This window comes from Heptranchias perlo, chromosome 25 (genome assembly GCF_035084215.1).
Source record: "Heptranchias perlo isolate sHepPer1 chromosome 25, sHepPer1.hap1, whole genome shotgun sequence".
Taxonomy (NCBI): Eukaryota; Metazoa; Chordata; class Chondrichthyes; order Hexanchiformes; family Hexanchidae; genus Heptranchias; species Heptranchias perlo.
In genome coordinates, this window is record NC_090349.1 from 21,435,254 (window position 1) to 21,457,994 (window position 22,741).

The window sequence follows — 22,741 nt, forward strand, 5'->3', positions numbered from 1 at the left end:
CAGCCAAATTACAGCACATTAACGGCGTTTAATTGAACGTCAGCAGCATTCCCCGTTTTCTTTACAATTGTAAACAATTTTACAACACCAAGTTATAGTCCAGCAATTTTATTTTAAATTCACAAGCTTTCGGAGGCTTCCTCCTTCCTCAGGTAAATGTTCAGGAGCTTGGTGTTGTGTAAAATTGTTTACAACTCTGCAACTTGACAGTCAACAAAACCGTGTGATTGACGTACGCAATGACCAACGAAATTTCAGCTCTGCGCGTCGCGTGGCCGTTTAACCAATCAGTGGAAGGACGGGGCGGGACATCCCCTCGGGGTGTCGAGGTGGGTTTGAAGTTCAGTTAGTTTGTGGCGAGTGACGGGAAAGCGGAGTTGGTGAATCGCTAGCAATACGAACACCTCAGGTCCCACCCCCCCCCCCCCACTCCCTCCTCAGCTGCTGCAGTGGCGCATTGGAACTGTTCAGGCAAAATTTTAATAGCAGCACCGACAAAGTTTTCCTGCGGACCGAGGGAGCAGCGAGTCTGCGGCCGGAGCCTGGATTCTGTGCGATGGATTTATGGAAACAGAAGGCCGCGTCGGTGATGGCTTATTTATAAGAAAGTTTTTTTTGGGGTAGGGGGCATAAAAAGTTAGGAGTTTGTGAGTAATCATCGGCTGGAAGAGCAAGGTCTTATCCCAGGGAAGGGAAAGTAATATACAAATAACAAGGCAACGGAAAACCATCCCATCGAAAAATAACAAGTAACCATAGAAACCTTCCACTACCCTAGCAACCGTCAGCGGGACAGCTCCATCAGCGGCCGGCTCTGCTGGTTTTCATTGTGGGATACAGACTGCCAGGATGACGATGGCCAGCAACATAGCCGCTAAAATGAACCTCAGCTCTTTGAAGAGGAAGCAGATGAAAACTTTCAGTGTTCGCATTCTTACCATAGATGCTGAGATGGAGTTTAGCTGCGAGGTACTGTACTTTGCACTCACTTGTTGCAGGTTTTTATTGTCAGTTTCTGTTTTGACAGCTCCCCTCCTCCCAAAGTTAGCACGCTCTTTTGACAACCACGTTGTGAGGTTTTCTTTAGAGAAACATAAAAATAGAAAACTGAGTTTTGTAATCAAAACGTTACAAACAGAATTTTAGCTGGCTTAGACTGCATTACAGGATCCCAGCAGTATGAACAGAGAAGGAAGTTGGAGCAGTTTATATTCATTTGAACCCCAAGAATTTGTTGGAACTAAAAGGATAATAATACTCTGGGGAAAATACAATCAACTTTCCCCATAAAAATACATAAGAACGAAAATAAAAATACTTTCCCGTAAATATGTTTGGTGTTTTTTTTATCCTATCCAAGAGAAATTCCAACTTTTCAGAGCAATTCATTTAGCAGAACCCTATATCTTCTAGTGCAACACTTTTTAATTGTATTGAAACACCGGGATCAACACCATTGCTCAACACAAGAGACAGCCAAAGATGCACTATCGCGTCTTTTTCGAGTGGGAGAACCAACATAACAAGTGTCCAATATATTGGCGCAAAAAGTTGGGACTGTTGGTCCATTTTAAGTGCTTTGAAGTCAGTATTTTTTTAAAATCAGGCAATCTTATGTCTTCTATTTTTGCAATTACAGTTTTTCCTCCCGTAACATTGTAATACACATGAGAGAGTAAAATGTCGGAAAAATTGGTGCATTTTTCACAGTAGATAAGTTTATCAACTGTTCAGTATATGTCATAGCATTTTTGCAGTGATTTGTCACTATAATTTGACAGATCTTAGTTGGCTTGGCCATATAGAGGAAGCTATGAATACTTGCATACAACTGTAATGGCAAGAGAATTACAGCATTTGGAGTATTGTGGAAAATGTGACCGCTGATAAGAATTTGCATTATATAATGACAGTAACAAAATGTTCAACCAATTTCTAAAACAGCCAAGAAATGGTAATTAAAAGATTGATACTCTACATTTTATCTTTTATTTAAGGGGTACTTATTTAAAATAATTAAATCTTGAGGGGAAAAGAGACTTTTTTGGAGTGGGAAGAGAATTTGTCTAACATGAGAATTTAAAGTAGAACGCCATTCTGTGGACGGTGTTGTGGTGAATTTCCATTGCATTGTGCTAGAGAACAGTAGTTGAAGCCTTGAAAAACGTATTGGTTGATGGTCTTCAGTTTAAATTTATCAACTGAATTATGCTTTTTAGCCACCCATCTTGCAATGATGTAAACCATGAGAATAAACAAGCTGTGCTTAAACTATTTGGCCCACAAGAAAGCACAGAGCTAATTGTGTCTACTGTAAATGATAAATAAAACTAGTTTGTCAAGGCTTGAGTCTTAAAAAGGGTAGGCTTACCACAAATATGAGGTCTGAAGCATTTATTTACTTGGCAAAATCATTGGGTTCAAATAGCTTAGTAATCCTGTTTGGTGATCAAATTTATTTGTCAGTCATTTGTTTTGTTGGTGTATGTGTGTCTGAATTGACAAAGAGTAGAAAGCAAATTGTTCTGAAACTTGTATGCGGACTATAATAGTCTGCTTCATTGCTGCTGATACAAATCTTATTTCAACAGGAAAACAAAACATATACTTTAATACTTGGTGTGGAGGGTTAGAATATTATTTTTCTGTTGTACAAAAGACTTATTATTTTGAGCCAAAAATTCTAGTATTATTGCCAACTACATTGTCATCAAATATTTTATTTATTATTAAAACAATAATTTAAACCAGCAAATCTCCCATGGTGTTTTTTTTATTCGTTCATGGGATGTGGGCGTCGTTGGCAGGGCCAGCATTTATTGCCCATCCCTAATTGCCCTTGAGAAGGTGGTGGTGAGCCATCTTCTTGAACAACTGAGTGGCTTGCTAGGCCATTTCAGAGGGCGATTAAGAATCAACCACATTGCTGTGAGTCTGGAGTCACGTATAGGCCAGACCGGGTAAGGACGGCAGGTTTCTTTCCCTAAAGGACATTAGCTTATTAGTCAGGGGATATGCTGTTTTATTATAATAGGGCTGTTATGCCATGTAGGGGATAACATCAGGGCTACTGTTAACATGTGTCTGAATAAGTCAAATTCCATTTGTGGTAAATTATATTCTGAGAATTTTACTGGTGTTTTGGGGATCAAATTCCAATTATTCCATGAAAACTATAAATGAGTGGCCTTTATACGTATTTATTACCTATGTATTTAATTTTTATCCCTTACCAGTGTTAAAGCTGAGATAACACAACAAGATGTACCAGTTGGAGTTAGATATCTGGACCCCGAATTTCCACTTTGGGCGCAACTGGCAATAGGGCACAAATTGGCAGGGTTTTATTGCGAGTTGCCGCTAAAATGCATTAACATAATCACAAACGTAAAATCTTCCATGATTCAGCACAATCTGGCGGCTTAACAGAGCGTAATCATTTTTTTGCAATAAAATGTATGCATTGATGTATTTAAGAGTGGTAACCTGATGCATTTGATTAATATAGCTGAAAATGGGTTTATCACAGAAAATAAGTATTTTTAATAAGAGTGGCTAGTCCTCCACCCGTGAGCAACCTGATTTTAAATCACTGAAAATGACTTTTTAAAAAAAACTATAATGAAGCATTTACTACTTTCATTGGTGTACACTAGTCAGTTTTTTAGTAAATTAAATATATTTTGATATTTAAAAAGGTTTAAAACTTGCCTACTAGTACCTGTGCGTCTAAGAAAACTACCTTCATTTTAAGACCTCCCTCGAGTGGCTGCAGGCGTGTGCAATCAGCGGAAACTCACCATCCTCATTGTTTTGATTGGGGGGCGTGACCAGTTTTGTGGGCAGGGCCGGCGAATGTGCGATTTTTTTTGAGCCAGTGGAAAACATTGCGGAAACTCGAATTAGGCTGGATATAATTTACAACCAATGTTGATCCAAATTCCTCAATATTTTGCGCAGATTCGGCTGGATTTCACTGAAAATCTGCAATCTACTGGAAACCCAGGGCCCTGCTATTTAGTAGTACTGGGAAAGGGGAATGGGTTTAGCTGCAGTGAGCGATACTGCACTTTGGTAGAACTTGGAATAGTCCTTGACTTTGATAGGTCTCAGGGATGTTAAAGAGCATCTGTAACACTGGGTGAAGGCCCTGGGCTTTGGAAAAACTGCGGTGGTCTGCTGGGGCTTTGCAGCATTGGAGAGAAGGGGATCCTTTGGTTTGGCATCACCGTGGAGGAAAAACATGGGATTTGGCAGAATTCTGGAGGGGTAACTTGAGGTTTGACAGAACTAAGGGATGAAATATGGGGTTTGGCGCACTGGTATTTGCGAGCAGAGAAGGGGAGGGCATGGGCTTGACAGCACTGGGTCTGGCAGCAGTGGTTTAAAGAGATCTCTGCAAACGTTGCAATTTCTGTCTTTCTGTCCTTTCTTTCTGTCTTATTGCTGTCTTGAACAGACATCAGTTTGTGTTATCCCTTATAATGCATACGGTTGGAGTCTATGTTGCTGCTTTTTATCAGATTTGTTTGGTTGACGATAGGTGGACAGTAGTAGATATTAGTTTCCTGCAATTGAATAGTGTGTTTTGGACTGAGCTGATTTTATACAATGCGATTTGAACTGTAGTGAATTTGGGGTTTGCTTCAATGCAAGGAAATGCATATCCTCTATGTATATTTTTCATACAAGGCTGAGGGGAAAAAAAGAGTGCTCTGATCTTCAAAAAGGTAACAATCTGGATGACCTTTTCAAAAAAAAATTCTTACTGAGACATACATTATACTTAACCAAAGTGCTGTCAGTCTCAGTGCACCCAAAATTATTCAGACCCCTGACAACCCCCCCCACTAAGTAGCTGGAATGCCTTCCTAATGGGCTTAACCCGTATTCTGCATAATAATGGAAGAGGAGCAGCAGAGGAAAGAGGTGCCATGACAGAAGACAGCAGCTCACTTAAAATTACACCTATTGGCGGTGCTGCATTTACACTTGTTTTAAGCCCGTTTTTATGCTCTGGTATAGGCAAATGAGCTCTGCAGGAAATTTGGGCGTAAGTTCCCGTTGGCAAGATCATGCAGAAATCGGCGCAAATTTTAGTGTAATTGAGATCCAGGAAATTCGGAGCTATAAAGTTTAATTCAATGTTTCTGTTAATTAGCATGTATCTCATGCTGCAGCTACTAACAGATTTGAAGTTCTGATTTAGGATTTGCCTGTTAATGCAGTAGCAATGCTAAGAACAGCCTTTTCAAAACAAGGTAAACCAGCAAGTAAGAATTTCTTTTCTTTTCAGATCAGCCATGATCTTATTGAATGGCGGAGCAGGCTCGAGGGGCCGATTGGCCTACTCCTGCTCCAATTTCTTATGTTCTTATGTTCTTATGTTCTAATTCAAAGCACTAATAGAAGAGTTCCTTGGGGTTTGTTGGCTGGGTTGCTAGGGCTTGAGGGTCACATTTGTTCTGTGAACCTCATTTTGAACATCCTTGATATAATGGCAAATAAATTCCATGTGAAACGCTGGAAGTATATTCAATTGTGAATCCGTTGACCGCTTTAAACTCTTTTGTACTTGATTGTATAAATAATTACACCATTTTTATGGCACGAATGAATTTTCCCACATCTGTAGATTATTATTTGTGTCATTCTTCATTTTATGATGTTGTGATTGGGATATGTTGGCAAGATGCTGAATTAGCGTGGTCCAAAAACTTGAAAGCAAGCTTGCATTTGGATGAAATTGCCATATCCTGCTTGAAGACTGTAAAGGAAGTGTACAAAATCTGCTAATGCAGTTAATGCAAAAGTAGTTCTCCCTCAAAATCTGCTTTTTTAATGTTTTATCATTCTACTGATACTGGAACAATGGTATCAAGCAATTTCAATGTATCCCTGAAAAGGTGAATACTGGAAAGTATTTCATAAGTCATGCAATAATTTCAAGAAAAAAAAATGTTTGTATTTTTTAAATGAACTGATTTTATATGTGCTCTAGTAGTGTAGCAATAACTGGTGATGACATCTGTGCCGGCTGGCATAGGCTTAAGCCCCAGGGCTGCCTGTTTCTTAAGGTGCAGTTATACGGCCACTTTTATGATGATGCAACATGGTTTTGGTTATGGGTTAATGGAAAGTTGTCAGCGTGACTCTCGAATTGGATCCTGATGTGACTCTAGTATGTGTTAAAGCTGACCAGTGTGAAACCCTATTGAGAAGACTCCCACACACTCCAATGTGACGTGAAGCTGGGTTTAAAAGCTGCTCAGGGGACTGTTGGACCTTCCAGATACTTTATAAACTTACTGCATTGTCTTTTCTAATGTTTTGAGAAAGTGCACACTTTCATCAGTGCTCTCAAACATTAAATATTTATTACCTGTGAGGCAGATTATGCTTACCAGAATGTGTATTTGCTAGCATGAGCAGGCAAAGTGCAACTCACAGCCTGTTTAATAACTGTAAGGAATCTTACAACACCAGGTTATAGTCCAACAATTTTATTTTAAAATCACAAGCTTTCGGAGATTATCTCCTTCGTCAGGTGAGTGAGTGAAAGGTTCTCAAATCGCATATCTTATATTAGGCTGGGACACCATCACACCAATCAAAGGTGTCGTTGGTGTTCAGACAGGTTAGCCACGGAAAATAGTAGGTCCCAGTATGCTGAATACACATTGTGTCAAATTACACAGACAGAGAGAAAGAGATCCGAAAGGCAGAGAGAGAGAGAGAATATTAAAAACAGATAACTTTTATTTCCCCTTGCTGGTGGGGTTATGTGTAGCGTGACATGAACCCAAGATCCCGGTTGAGGCCGTCCTCATGGGTGCGGAACTTGGCTATCAATTTCTGCTCGACGATTTTGCGTTGTCGTGTGTCTCGAAGGCCGCCTTGGAGAACGCTTACCCGAAGATCGGTGGCTGAATGTCCTTGACTGCTAAAGTGTTCCCCGACTGGGAGGGAACCCTCCTGTCTGGCGATTGTTGCGCGGTGTCCGTTCATCCGTTGTCGCAGTGTCTGCATGGCCTCGCCAATGTACCATGCTCCGGGGCATACTTTCCTGCAACGTATGAGGTAGACAACGTTGGCCGAGTCACAGGAGTATGAACCATGTACCTGGTGGGTGGTGTCCTCTCGTGTGATGGTGGTATCTGTGTCGATGATCTGGCATGTCTTGCAGAGGTTGCCGTGGCAGGGTTGTGTGGTGTCGTGGACGCTGTTCTCCTGAAAGCTGGGTAATTTCCTGCGAACGATTGTCTGTTTGAGGTTGGGTGGCTGTTTGAAGGCGAGTAGTGGGGGTGTGGGGGTGGCCTTAGCGAGGTGTTCGTCGTCATCGATGACATGACATTAATAACAGTAGGTCTTGTCAGCTGCTTATTTTTCTCAGACCACTGGTGCAATATAACCTCAGCCTCGTATCTGCTTTGCATAACTGGTTCTTGGACAAACTGCTGGGTGATGCACCTCACGGGAGCAACTTGAAGGGAAAAACTGACCCTTATTTTTCTTTTCTATGAGCTTCGGTTGCCTGATTGCAAGCAGGTTTTGAAAGATGATTTTCTGGGTTTGCCTTTTTGGCCAAAGGAGGCTATGTGGAGGAGAGAGGCTTGCCAGGAGAAACTTGTCTAAAAAAAGATGATTTTAATCTTAGAAATCATTTTATATTTCATATTTTAATTGGCCTGTTCAGACCAGCAGAAAGAACTACTACAGCATTAATTGCAATATTGTGCCTGTTTTTGTTTTTCAGATCTTTGATAAAAAGATAATGTACAAAATATTGACATGTTAAAGCTTGACTAATGTTTACCACATTTGCAACACCTTGCAGACAATAGGATTGATAAGCTGTGAGGAATTACATGATTGATAGCCTTTTAGCATTCATTGTGTGTGGGTAATTTTTTTTTGAAAGATCAAATGTTCGCCTTAAGAAGCATAATGCTGAAGGCTTTTTGAGCAATAGCATAATTATCAGAATATTTAGTAAATTATAGTCCTGGTATTCCATATAAATTATGCACAGTTCTGCTCTGCCAATATATTGAATTTGAGGTTAAATTCACATTCTCAAGCAAATAACATATTGAAAATAGACATTGCAATTTGTTTGTAGTTATACTGTATATACAATTGTGATGCTAGCAGCGGCCCAATCTTCAATCACTCTTCTCCAGTGAGCTCATTGCGCTTCGCCAGCTTGATGGAAATGAGACCTGACGCCCAATATCGAGGGCGCCTCGGCCTCACCATTCATGCAGAGGGATTGTTCCAGGGGAGTTGGAATGTGCTGGAGGAATTTGTATATATTGGTGAAGGTGGGAATAAAGCACAAGACTGAGTAATCTGAGAGAGCTTTTACAAAGCAATAAACTCATCCGCCCAAAGTATCTCTTATACACTTGTGAAAATGGTAACAGTTGTGGATGACTGGGCATAAAGTTAGCGTTGCGCATCAGTTGCCTGTTATAGAAACCGCCTGATTATCATTTCCATTCTTATCAGTGGAAATTAAAATTGGGCAATTTCTATAACTGTCGACCGATCCGCAAGACTAATTTTACACATTGGCATCAATTGAAAATCTAAGCCAGTGTGTGCAATTATGAACTTGATACTGGAAATAAGGTTTGTAACATGATAAAGACATGAAAATGGATAAATCTTACAAGAAAATTATTAAGCATATCTATATAATAGTATTTTCCATGTTTGAAATGCTGCTAGCCATGTATTTTGTTGGACGCGCGGTTCTCTGCAAAGCTTGTAGCTTGATCTCATTCAGTTTCCCAGAGCTGTCGCTGTCTGTTTAAGAGTCTCAACAACATAGTAGACTACAATTCCCAACACACATCTGTGTCTAAAATAGTTTTCAAAATAGCCATTCACAGAAAGTTGCTGTTTATAAGCCCATTCTGCCCATTGATAGAAAATTACAGAGGACTAAAAGCCCCTAGGGAAACCATTTTTAGGCATAGTGGAAGTATCCAGAATTTGTTCTTTTACATAAAACATCAAAAAAAGCAATGTGTGTACTCGTCAACTTTTTCTGAGGTAACTTTGCTGAGAGGAAACAATGTAAGTTGCTATACTCAAGGAATTGTTGATTTGGCGAATACGGCATGTTACTGATGGGTCAGAGGAAACTGAAAATTGGCACTGTTGAGCTCCACCAGTGCTCACAGACCATACTGCCACAACATTCCTACACTTTAATACCCCTTTCCGCAGTCTTTCCAAACTCAGTGACCTTCTCCTTAAAACTCGCATATCCTGATACCACCCTCCCCACGCTCTCAGATCACACTACTTACATGCCCATGAGCCATCTCGATCCCTGCCACGCCCCAGAACCACAGTTACAACAGTCCCACACCGCATCCAGTACTCTCACAACTTAAGATCTCTCCCATTACTTTAAGACCACAATACTCCTTTCCATCCCCATTCCTCTAAAACCCCAGGAACCCCTCCCACTCTACCACATCCTGGCATCCCCTTCCCACTACTTGCGAATCTGACGACTCCCCCACCCAATCCTTACATACCCCCAAATTACCATCTCCATTTTTTGCCACATCCTGAACACCTCCACCTCCACCTCCCCCCACCCAGTATTTCCAAACATGACACTTTCCTCCCCGATAGATATATAATGTTTTAACTTTCCTCCATGCCTTCCCCTCATCATTCTCTCCTTTATAACTGCTGTAGCTCTCCTTCCTGCATGTCATCCTACCAGTCTTTCTCACTGACCACACTAAACTCTCTACAATCCCTAACTTCTGCTTCACCCCCTAATCTGTCACCCTGGTCATCTCTCAAGCCAAACTCCTGCTTTACCATCCACTTGGCAACATCAAACTCTCTGAAGTTTCGTTCTTTCCTCCTCCTTCAACTGCTAGTTTATACCTCCCCACCCTTCCCCACCCCCCCCAGCCAATGTAGCATCCAACTTCACATTTGTCTAATAAACTCCAACACCACCCCATCTCCTTTGAAAGCAAGCCTTCAAGCACTATGCCTCAACTTCCTGCCTTATGACACATCGCTGTCACGCACTAACCAACATAAACACCATTTTCTGCAGACAAACTGACATTCACACAAATATAAAATTCTGTATTTGTATGAACTCATCAATGTTTATTTAGCAGCAGCAGCCTAATAATTGAACTTTGTATGAACACAGTATTTACTTAACAGCAGTTAGACTTTGTTGCATTAAGAGATACAGATTTAGCTTGGGAGTCGTTAATATATTGTGCATTACATGGCATATCGCTAGGGGGATAGAATATAAAAACAGGGAGGTATTGCTGTAGTTATATAGGGTATTGGTGAGACCGCACCTGGAATACTGCATACAGTTTTGGTCTCCATACTTAAGAAAAGACATACTTGCTCTCGAGGCAGTACAAAGAAGGTTCACTCGGTTAATCCCGGGGATGAGGGGGTGGACATATGAGGAGAGGTTGAGTAGATTGGGACTCTACTCATTGGAGTTCAGAAGAATGAGAGGCGATCTTATTGAAACATATAAGATTGTGAAGGGGCTTGATCGGGTGGATGCGGTGAGGATGTTCCCAAGGTTGGGTGAAACTAGAACTAGGGGGCATAATCTTAGAATAAGGGGCTGCTCCTTCAAAACTGAGATGAGGGGAAACTTCTTCACTCAGAGGGTGGTAGGTCTGTGGAATTTGCTGCCCCAGGAAGCTGTGGAAGCTACATCATTGAATAAATTCAAAGCAGAAATAGACAGTTTCCTAGAAGTGAAGGGAATTAGTGGTTACGGGGAGCGGGCAGGAAATTGGACATGAATTTAGATTTGAGGTTAGGATCAGATCAGCCATGATCTTATTAAATGGCGGAGCAGGCTCGAAGGGCCGATTGGCCTGCTCCTGCTCCTATTTCTTATGTTTTTATATGCTCTTGCCTTTATAGAACAGTGCAAGAAAGAAAAAACGTATATATTTATATTGTGCCATATCACATCCAAAACACATCACGTTCAGTGAAGTACTTTCTGAAGTGCAATGATGTTATATGGTTAAACACTGCAGTCAACTTTTTGGAAAGTTATAAAGCCCAAACTGGCACATGCAGAAACCGACCAATTAAATCATTGAAATAATTTTGTGAAGTTGATTTGGGTTGCCAATTTGAATTTTAACCTAACTGAAAGTATAAGTAATGTTAAAACATACAAACATGTATTTTTTTTAAATTCATTCTTGGGATGTGGGCGTCGCTGGCAAGGCCAGCATTTATTGCCCATCCCTAATTGCCCTTGAGAAGGTGGTGGTGAGCCACGTTCTTGAACCGCTGCAGTCCGTGTGGTGAAGGTACTCCCACAGTGCTGTCAAGTAGGGAGTTCCAGGATTTTGACCCAATGATGATGAAGGAACAGCGATATATTTCCAAGTCGGGATGACGTGTGACTTGGAGGGGAACGGGCGGGTGGTGGTGTTCCCATGCGCCTGCTGCCCTTGTCCTTCTAGGTGGTAGAGGTTGCGGGTTTGGGAAGTGCTGTTGAAGAAGCTTTGGTGAGTTGCTGCAGTACATCTTCTAGATGGTACACACTGCAGCCACGGTGCCCAGGTGGTAGAGGGAGTGAATGTTCAAGATGATGGATGGGGTGCCAATCAAGCGGGCTGCTTTGTCCTGGATGGTGTTGAGCTTCTTGAGTGTTGGAGCTGCATTCATCCAGGCAAGTGGAGACTATTCCATCGCACTCCTGACTTGTGCCTTTGTAGATGGTGGAAAGGCTTTGGGGAGTCAGGAGGTGAGTCACTCGCTGCAGAATACCCAGCCTTTGACCTGCTCTTGTAGCCACAGTAAATATGTGGCTGGTCCAGTTAAGTTTCTGGTCAGTTTCTGACCCCCGGGATATTGATGATGGGGGTTTCGGTGATGATAGTACCGTTGAATGTCAAGGGGAGGTGGTTAGATACTCTCTTGTTGGAGATGGTCATTGTCTGACACGAATGTTACTTCCACTTATCAGCCCAAGCCTGGATGTTGTCCAGGTCTTTAAGCAGTCCGTGCCCGCATGCAGCATTATATGAGGGGTTGCGAATGGAACTGAACACAGTGTAATCATCAGCAAACATTCCCACTTCTGACCTTATGATGGAGAGAAGGTCATTGATGAAGCAGCTGAAGATGGTTGGGCCTAGGACACTGCCCTAAGGAACTCCTGCAGCGATATCCTAGGGCTGAGATGATTGTCCTCCAACAACCACTCCCATCTTCCTTTGTGCTAGGTATGACTCCAGCCAATGAAGAATCTTCCCCCTGATTCCCATTGACTTCAATTTTACCAGGACTCCTTAAGTAACACTTATAACACTGAAAAAGTTAAACAGTTCAGAATAACATGCTTACTCTCACTCAGAGACAGAAAGAAAACAAAAAAACCCCTGCATTTATATGATGCTGTATCACGTTTCTCAGGATGTCCCAAATGCTTCACATCCAATACTTCACATTCACTGAATTACTTTTGAAGTGCACTCATCTTTGTTATGGGAAAAAATATGGCAGTCAATTTGCACACAGCAATGTTCCACAAAATGCAAACGCGTTGACTGATTAGTTAATCAGTTTTTGGTGGTCTTTTAAGGGAGGAATATTGACTAGGACACCAGAAGAACTCCCTGATCTTCGAATAGTCCATGGGATTTTTATGTCCATTTTAACCAGTACATCAGGTGGACAGGACCTTTGTCTGACAACGCAGCACTTGCTCAGTACTGCACTGAAGTGTCAGACTAGATCATAAATTGAAGTACTAGCTTGGGGTTTGGTTCCATAACCTGCTGACCCGGATGAGCGTGAAACCAACAGAGCTAAGTTGACAAGTGTAATATCTGACTTGTGAGCAGTGGTTAGTATTAATGAGTAAAATTATCATAAACTTCAGATGTATAATTCACACTCCTTACTTTATGGATGGCATTTTAATACAAGACAGTGGGGGTGAAATTGGGCCATGTAGATGCGCACGCACACTTCTGACGTTAAGTTCGCCATCATGGTAAAGGGGGTTGGGTGCGTACACCTAATGACCACCGGCAGCATGTAGAGTAGGAAGATTCGAATCAGTGTGCAATGCTGATTTGAAGCAGCCGGTGAAATTTTGGAACTCCACGCTCCAGCCTTTACCTTGCACAGCTGAACAGGACTTAAACGGCATGAAGGATCCCCCCACCAGCGCTGTTTAAAGGGATTATGAAGTACTTACAAGTTAGTTGCTGGATTATTTATTCTGGCTGCTGGTGCAATTTTATGTGTTTTTGGACGTTTTCTATACTTGGATAAAGTTTTAATATTCTATATAGATTGGTTTGGCTGGCCTTGCAGTACTGTTAGTGGCATTTAAAATATACTGCTGAAAAAAGCTGCTTTCAGACATGGGTGGTCTGGTAGGGCTTCCTCTGGGAATTGAACATGCCTGGGAGAATGAAGAGGCCACGCAGAGCAGGACAAGCTGCTAGAAAAGGGAGGAAGAGGAGGAGGAAGAGGGCACTCAGCAGGAGGCCATATCAAAGGAGGGTTTTCAGGGACCAATTCTCTTACCTCAACTTCAGCGACGACCAGTGCATCAGACGTCTGCAGTTCACTAAAGAGGTCGTGACTGAAATTTGTCAACTGCTGAAGCCACAACTGCAGCCTCAGAGCATGGCAAGGACAGCATTGCCTGTGGCTGTCAAGGTAACTGTGGTGCTTAATTTTTACAGCTCTGGCTCCTTTCAGGATGCTGCTGGAGATATAAGCAACATCTAGCAGTTTGCAGTGCACTACTGTATAAGAGAGGTCACTAAGGCTCTGTACGCACTTAGAAACAGATTCATCTCATTCCCTCTTGCCAGAGACAAGCAGCAGGAGTGAGCACGAGGGTTTGCTCGCGTTGCAGGTCTCCCCGTGGTGCAGGGTGCCATTGTCTGCACGCATATTGCCATACGTGCTCCACACTTGAACTTGGCCGTATTGAACTGAAAGGGATTCCGCTCCTTCAATTTGCAGCTGGTGTGCGACCACACACAGCACATCATGCAGGTGAATGCCCGCTACCCTGGCTGCAGTCATGATTCCTTCATCCTGCGGCAGTCCTCTGTTCCACCTATATTTAAACCAGCACGGCAAGTCAAAGGCTGGCCACCGGGCGACAAGGGTTATCCCTTTATAAAATACTCGTGACTCCGGTCAGGTACTCACGCATATGTGCAAGACAGGCCTACAACGAGAGCCATACTGACACACGGAACATCAGAGAGCACACCATAGATGTCCACAAGCAACGCTTTTGCTGGCTTGGACTGTTCTGAAGGAGCCCTGCAGTACTCAGCTGAACGGGTATCAAGATTTGTTGTTATATACTGCATGCTGCACAACCTCGCCATTATGAGGGAAACGGCCCTTGCCACTGCTTATCAGGCGAGAACCTGAGGAAGAGGAAGCGACCGAGGAGGAGGAGGCACTAGGAAGTGGAGGAAGAGGCAGGGAGGCAACAAGGTAGACAAGCTCTGTCTGCCGGGGTTCTGCACGATCAGGTTATTAATGAGCGATTCCAGTAACTTCAATGACACCTCCCCATTCACCAACAGTCCCACACTCCTTACCTTTCCTCTCCCGCATGACCATCAAATAGTCCTCCTTATAATTACACATTGCTTCCTCCCTCAGCTCATCGCAGAAATAAAAACCATCACCAAATGCAAATTCAAATCCACATTTATAAATTAACACATGAAATTATGCAAACAACATGAGGCTATTCACCTTGTGCATTCCCTTAGCGCCTGTCGATCGTGTGCCTTTTCCTTTCCTAGTGCTCCTATGAGGTGCATCCCCAGTGGCTGGAGCATGGGAGGTGGAAGGCTGCTGACCTTCAATTGGAGAGAGTGCAGATGGCCCTGGAGGACAACTTTGACCAGCTTTGGGCTGAGAGGGTCCGGCTTCATGTTGCACCAGTTCAGCCTCAGCTGCAGCAGTCTGGCCTGGCTGGCTGACAGGCAACTGCAAGGGCACTGACGGAGCGGCAGGGATGGGAGCAGAAAAGGACAGCAGGGTTCATCTTCCATGGCGCCACTGCTACTCTCCCGGGGCAGCCCCTCAGCACTCCTGGTGATTTGTTGGAGAACAGATTGCTGGACTGCTGTGATGCCCCGAAAGCCCCTTTTAACAATGGTACCCACAGCCACGATGGCAGCAGTCTGAGTTCCAGTATAGCAGTCAGACCTTTGATGGCAAATGTTTATGCTTCAATGAAACTGTGGCATCGATCATCAGACGCTGCATCATGTGTGCTGATGGAGGTGACCACCCGTTCCATGTGGGAAAGGATGGGCTCTTTGCTCTGCGCAAAGCCCTGTGTCAAGTTGGAGCTGGACTCCTCCATGCTCCTTGGCATTGTGCACAGGCTTTCTGGCTATGTGTACGTCCATCAATCTTCTTCTGTAGCCTCGACTATCAAAGTCATCATCTGTCTCCTCTGCAGCAGAACTAGTGCACGACCTCGCCCTCCAGCGAGCTTGCACCTGCGGTATCTGTTCCTCCCGACCTGGCTTGTGCACACTTGTGTCCGGTGTCTCACCTCATGCAGATCCTTCCTCTACCCTTGCCTCTAAAGTACACGTAGCGTCAGTCTCTGAGCTGGTGGCTGCGAGTGTAAGATCGATTGTCGCTGTGTTTTTTTTTATTCGTTCACGGGATGTGGGCGTCGCTGGCAAGGCCGGCATTTATTGCCCATCCCTAATTGCCCTCGAGAAGGTGGTGGTGAGCCGCCTTCTTGAACCGCTGCAGTCCGTGTGGTGACGGTTCTCCCACAGTGCTGTTAGGAAGGGAGTTCCAGGATTTTGACCCAGCGACAATGAAGGAACGGCGATATATTTCCAAGTCGGGATGGTGTGTGACTTGGAGGGGAACGTGCAGGTGGTGTTGTTCCCATGCGCCTGCTGCCCTTGTCCTTCTAGGTGGTAGAGGTCGCGGGTTTGGGAGGTGCTGTCGAAGAAGCCTTGGCGAGTTGCTGCAGTGCATCCTGTGGATGGTGCACACTGCAGCCACAGTGCGCCGGTGGTGAAGGGAGTGAATGTTTAGGGTGGTGGATGGGGTGCCAATCAAGCGGGCTGCTTTATCTTGGATGGTGTCGAGCTTCTTGAGTGTTGTTGGAGCTGCACTCATCCAGGCAAGTGGAGAGTATTCCATCACACTCCTGACTTGTGCCTTGTAGATGGTGGAAAGGCTTTGGGGAGTCAGGAGGTGAGTCACTCACCGCAGAATACCCAGCCTCTGACCTGCTCTCGTAGCCACAGTATTTATATGGCTGGTCCAGTTAAGTTTCTGGTCAATGGTGACCCCCAGGATGTTGATGGTGGGGGATTCGGCAATGGTAATGCCGTTGAATGTCAAGGGGAGGTGGTTAGACTCTCTCTTGTTGGAGATGGTCATTGCCTGGCACTTATCTGGCGCGAATGTTACTTGCCACTTATCAGCCCAAGCCTGGATGTTGTCCAGGTCTTGCTGCATGCGGGCTCGGACTGCTTCATTATCTGAGGGGTTGCGAATGGAACTGAACACTGTGCAGTCATCAGCGAACATCCCCATTTCTGACCTTATGATGGAGGGAAGGTCATTGATGAAGCAGCTGAAGATGGTTGGGCCTAGGACACTGCCCTGAGGAACTCCTGCAGCAATGCCCTGGGGCTGAGATGCTTGGCCTCCAACAACCACTACCATCTTCCTTTGTGCTAGGTATGACTCCAGCCACTGGAGAGTTTTCCCCCTGATTCCCATTGACTTCAATTTTACTCGGGCTCCTTGGTGCCACACTCGGTCAAATGCTGCCTTGATGTCAAGGGCAGTCACTCTCACCTCACCTCTGGAATTCAGCTCTTTTGTCCATGTTTGGACCAAGGCTGTAATGAGGTCTGGAGCCGAGTGGTCCTGGCAGAACCCAAACTGAGCATCGGTGAGCAGGTTATTGGTGAGTAAGTGCCGCTTGATAGCACTGTCGACGACACCTTCCATCACTTTGCTGATGATTGAGAGTAGACTGATGGGGCGGTAATTGGCCGGATTGGATTTGTCCTGCTTTTTGTGGACAGGACATACCTGGGCAATTTTCCACATTGTCGGGTGGATGCCAGTGTTGTAGCTGTACTGGAACAGCTTGGCTAGAGGCGCAGCTAGTTCTGGAGCACAAGTCTTCAGCACTACAGCTGGGATGTTGTCGGGGCCCATAGCCTTTGCTGTATCCAGTGCACTCAGCCGTTTCTTGATATCACGTGGAGTGAATCGAATTGGCCGAAGACTGGCTTCCGTGATGGTGGGGATATCGGGAGGAGGCTGAGATGGATTATCCACTCGGCACTTCTGGCTGCAAACGCTTCAGCCTTGTCTTTTGCACTCACGTGCTGGACTCCGCCATCGTTGAGAATGGGAATGTTTGCAGAGCCTCCTCCTCCCGTTAGTTGTTTAATTGTCCACCACCATTCACGACTGGATGTGGCAGGACTGCAGAGCTTTGATCTGATCCGTTGGTTGTGGAATCGCTTAGCTCTGTCTATAGCATGTTGCTTCCGCTGTTTAGCATGCATGTAGTCCTGAGTTGTAGCTTCACCAGGTTGGCACCTCATTTTTAGGTACGCCTGGTGCTGCTCCTGGCATGCTCTTCTACACTCCTCATTGAACCAGGGTTGATCCCCTGGCTTGTTGGTAATGGTAGAGTGAGGAATATGCCGGGCCATGAGGTTACAGATTGTGCTGGAATACAATTCTGCTGCTGCTGATGGCCCACAGCGTCTCATGGATGCCCAGTTTTGAGCTGCTAGATCTGTTCTGAATCTATCCCATTTAGCACGGTGGTAGTGCCACACAACACGTTGGATGGTGTCCTCAGTGCGAAGACGGGATTTCATCTCCACGAGGACTGTGCGGTGGTCACTCCTACCAATACTGTCATGGATAGATGCATTTGCGACAGGTAGATTGGTGAGGACGAGGTCAAGTAAGTTTTTCCCTCGTGTTGGTTCGCTCACCACCTGCCGCAGGCCCAGTCTAGCAGCTATGTCCTTCAGGACTTGGCCAGCTCGGTCAGTAGTGGTGCTACCGAGCCACTCTTGGTGATGGACATTGAAGTCTCCCACCCAGAGTACATTTTGTGCCTTTGCTACCCTCAGTGCTTCCTCCAAGTGGTGTTCAACATGGAGGAGGACTGATTCATCAGCTGAGGGAGGACAGTAGGTGGTAATCAGCAGGAGGTTTCTGTGCCCATGTTTGACCTGATGCCATGAGATTTCATGGGGTCCAGAGTCAATGTTGAGGACTCCCAGGGCCACTCCCTCCTGACTGTATATCACTGTACCAGCACCTCTGGTGGGTCTGTCCTGCCGGTGGGACAGGACATACCCAGGGATGGTGATGGAAGAGTCTGGGACGTTGGCTGAAAGATATGATTCTGTGAGTATGGCTATGTCAGGCTGTTGCTTGACTAGTCTGTGGGACAGCTCTCCCAATTTTGGCACAAGTCCCCAGATGTTAGTAAGGAGGACCTTGCAGAGTCGACTGGGCTTGGTGTTTTGCCGTTGTCGTGTCCGGTGCCTAGTGGTCCGATGCCGGGTGGTCCGTCCGGTTTTATTCTTATTATGACTTTTCGTAGCGAGATTTTACAACTGAGTGGCTTGCTTGGCCATTTCAGAGGGCAATTAAGAATCAACCACATTGCTGTGGGTCTGGAGTCACATGTAGGCCAGACCGGGTAAGGGCGGCAGGCTTCCTTCCCTAAAGGACATTAGTGAACCAGATGGGTTTTTACGACAATCCGGTAGTTTCATGGCCATCATTACTGATACTAGTATTTTAATTCCAGATTTTTATTTAATTAATTGAATTTAATTAATTAATTGAATTTAAATTCGCCAGCTGCCGTGGAGGGATTTGAACTCATGACTCTGGATTTTAGTCCAGGCCTCTGGATTACTAGCCCAGTAACATAACCAGAATGCTACCGTACCCGGTACGTGTCTTCATCATCACTGTCTTCTATCTCTGTCTCCTGTGGACAGGTTCCAGTTCTTTGGTATCTGAAATGACAAAGAGACACGTTTTGAGTTGTGGTGGGTGGAGAGGAGAAAGTAAGAAGTCCGTGCTTACACCATCTGCAGCATGTGAGTCAGAAAAGATTGTGGGATGAGGGAGAAGTGGGAAGCGAGAAGGAGGACTAGGTATGCAGAGACCCTCATCATTGATCCCTCCAGTGCTGCTCGTGGCCATGGCCTCAGCGATGGCCCTTCCAATGGTGGCCAGCACTGTCTCTTTCATGAGAGTTAGGATGTGTATGTGTGCTTGTCCTCCTCCATTTCTTTCCTGCTGCCTACTCATGTGCCACCATCTCCTGCAAGAAAGAGAAATGTGTCAGTGAGTGTCCTGCAAGATGTTTGGGTGATGTGGCTCTCATGGTTGAATAGCTGCCAGTGCGTTTGACCTGTGAGTTATGGGTGTGTGGCTTGCCACGTGTGAGGGTGAGACGAAGCATCAGATTTAAAGGGTTGAGTACTGACTGACTGAAAGAGATTGTTGGTATGTTGGTGATGGGGGGGCGGTGTAGTGCATTGAGTGGTGGGTGAGGCAGTTGCTAGGATATGCCACTTGACAGTTGAACTCACTCACCTTGACCACTCATGTCATATCATTGAACTTCTCCCTGCACTACATCGATGTCCTTGGCGCTACGATCTTGGCATTGACCTCATCCGCTACTTCCTCCCACTGCCTCTTGAGCATATGTCTGGAGAGCCTCTTGTCCCCCTGCGGATATAGGATGCCCCTCCTTCCCTCCACCTCTTGCACCAAGATCTCTATTATATCATCAGAGAACTTTGGTGCACGCTCTCTCACAGGCGCAGCCATTCTTCAAAGTATTACAGCCCAGGAATCACTTCTCACACAACTCCCACCACTTCCTGCAGCCACAGTGTACCTCCCCTTTAAGAGGAGCAGGTTGCCTTTAAGTAGCACTAGCTATTTGCGATATTGGGGCCCCCTGCCTGTGCACGAATGTTACGTGCTGCCTGCATCCCAACGAACGGGTGCGGGTTAATCGCGGATTGCGATCCCAGCGCCCGTTTTTGGGGCTTATCCAATTTAACCCCCTATATATCAGTAAGGGTATGATAATGTAGTGGTCATGTTACTGGACTAGTAAGGGCTAGACTAATAATCCAGAGAATGTGGGCATGATTTTAGCTTGGAGCCGGGAACCCAGCACGTCCGTAGATATTTGTGTGGAGGACCTGGAAGCCAAATGAGTGCGTTGCAATCTGCAATTTCAACTCAGTTGAAGGTAAGTATTTGTCCTTCCAGGTTTCCTATGTGCCAGGCAGCCAGATTGACAGGCTGGCTGCTTGTCGGGAGGGAGAGATCGCAGGCATGGAGGAAATCGGAGGTGTGAGGGTGGCGGGAGGACATGGACGACATCGGGTGGGCCTTGGAGAAGGTTGGGGGGTCCACCATCTGGGTTGGTGGGAGGGGAGTGGCGGTAGATCGTGGGGGTCTGATCACGCCAGGTGAGCTTGTTGGGCCTGGATGAAGCACTCCTGCTCCTCCTGGCCCACAAGCAGTGCAATAAAGGCACACACCTCATGGATCCAGCCCTTCCCACCTCCTTTCACCTGACGTGAATCCGAAGCGATGAGAAACCCGAGCAGGTAAGGTTAAATTTGTTCGACAATTCTAATAGACCAAAAATTAAGTGCCTCAACTATTGCAGTGAGGTACATTGCCCCATAAGTATCGGCCCGCCGGCTTTAAGTGGGGATGGGACTTCTAGGTTTCTGTTGCGCGCATGCACGCATCCTAATGCGCATGGGTTAAACCCGGAACTGGCGCGTTGGAGCAGAGATGCAGTCCCGCTCCTAAAGTCAACTATTTTTACTGCCCACCCGTCCCCAACCCACCCGTTTTAGGGGGTTAAAATTACCCCTCATGTGTTCAAAACCATGGTTATTTGAGAAGTTGAAATCACTTTTTTAAAAATAAATTGAAATGAAAAAGCTGATATCAGTAAAAGTGACCATGAAGCTGTTGGATTGTTGCAAAAACTCGACTGGTTCAATAATGTGAAGGAAACCTGCCGTCCTTACCCAGCCTGGTCTATATGTGAATCCAGTCCCACACCCAATGTGATTGACCCTTAACAGCCCTCTGGTGGCCTAACCAGCCACTCAGCTGTATCTAACCAGGGCAATTAGAAATGGTCAATAAATGCTAGCCTTGCCAGTGATGCCCACATCCCGAGGATGAATACAAATTTGTTAGAAATGTGCCGAAAAATATGGCTTTACAATACATCAAGAGAAAAGTGGATAGTCTTTGGTATGAAGTAAAGAGCAACTGTGACTACCATATTAACCAGTAAATCAGCAGGGTTATAGACTCATTTTTTTATGCTTGGTTTCAAAATAGTTGCCATGTGTTTTTCAGTATTATAAATGGTCTTGTGAGTAATCGGCACTTATAACGCACCACTAATGTCACTAATTTTGCCTGCCAAGTAGCTGGATGTATGCTGCATCCAGGTGGATTAAGAGAACTAGGCTCCGAATGCTTGAACTTACTCCCTTTTCATTTAGAGCACATATTGACTCAAGGCACGTGTGCTTAGTGCACCTTGTGTAAGTGCAAAGAAAATAACACATTAAAATTGCAAGAAGCAACAATTTTCCTGCGAACTAGGATTACTATGCATAGAAACAGAAATTTACCTCTCGTTCTCCCCCAGTAGCTCAGTGAGTAGCTGAGCTCTATAGACCAGGATGTCCCATCTTCAATTCCAGACATATGCTATTAGCTAGTCAAAATGGCAGTAGAGTTCTATAAGTGGTCTAGCATCTCTAGGTTAAGGAAAGGAAAATCAGCCAGCACGGGTGAAAAAAAAACTTCCTAATTAATTTACAGGGTAAATGCATGAAAATTAGAAGTTAAGTACAGAGATCCTGCTGGTGATATGGGGCTACTGTGACTAACAATTGTCACTGAATTGGCATAAATGGTCTGAAATTGATTTAAATTTTAATATCTACAAAACATGCTTTGAAGTTTGAAAGTTCATTAGAACTTTTAAATTTTTTTATTGGATATTCTAAATTTTGTGCTTCATTTAATGTATGTGTCTAATAATTTAAATTGGTTTTTGTGCCAGAGGGTGTGAAATTAAGGTAGCAACAATATAGGGCAGGGCTTGCCTGTCAAAATGTTTGTCAGTACTTTATTTCTGTGGATCCCAGACAGTAGTAGTAATAGAATGGACTATTGGTTGATGCAGTTGACTGATTTGCCTTCAAAATCAGTGGCAGACCAGTGAACCAATTCTTAATTCTTTGCCTTTAGCAATATTCATTCCATTTGAATGGCTTTTCTTTTTTAAAAATCTTTGGAGGATCGAAAAATGATTTTAATTCTTCTTTTCAGGACATTAAAAGCATATTTACCAAGTAATTGATATTGAAATTAGATTTAGACACAACTAAGAATGTTCATATTTAATAAAAAAAAACACTCTTTGTCTTGTTGGTACTATGGTACGATTGAATGCTTGCAATTTGTTTTGTGCTGTATAGCTACAATATTGTGCTGTATTTATGCAGCATAGGAATCAGTTACAAGACTTTAGTACAATCACAGAGCTTAGATGACATCAAAACCCATCCTTCTATGTTTCTGCTTTATCCTTTTC

The 22,741-nt window shown here is 44.5% G+C and overlaps 1 protein-coding gene across 5 annotated transcripts in view; it reads left to right on the forward strand.

The window, feature by feature from the left end:
* Positions 1–320: 320 nt before the first annotated feature.
* Positions 321–22,741, forward strand: part of nf2a (NF2, moesin-ezrin-radixin like (MERLIN) tumor suppressor a) — a 139,885-nt gene continuing 117,464 nt past the window's right edge. For all 5 annotated transcript variants that reach the window (XR_010967201.1, XM_068005728.1, XM_068005730.1 and 2 more), the window contains exon 1: positions 321–969. Coding sequence is in view for 4 of the 5 variants with exons in the window: in XM_068005728.1 (XP_067861829.1) it covers positions 850–969 (120 nt within the window). In the remaining variant the exon portion in view is untranslated. The remainder of the gene's footprint in view (positions 970–22,741) is intronic.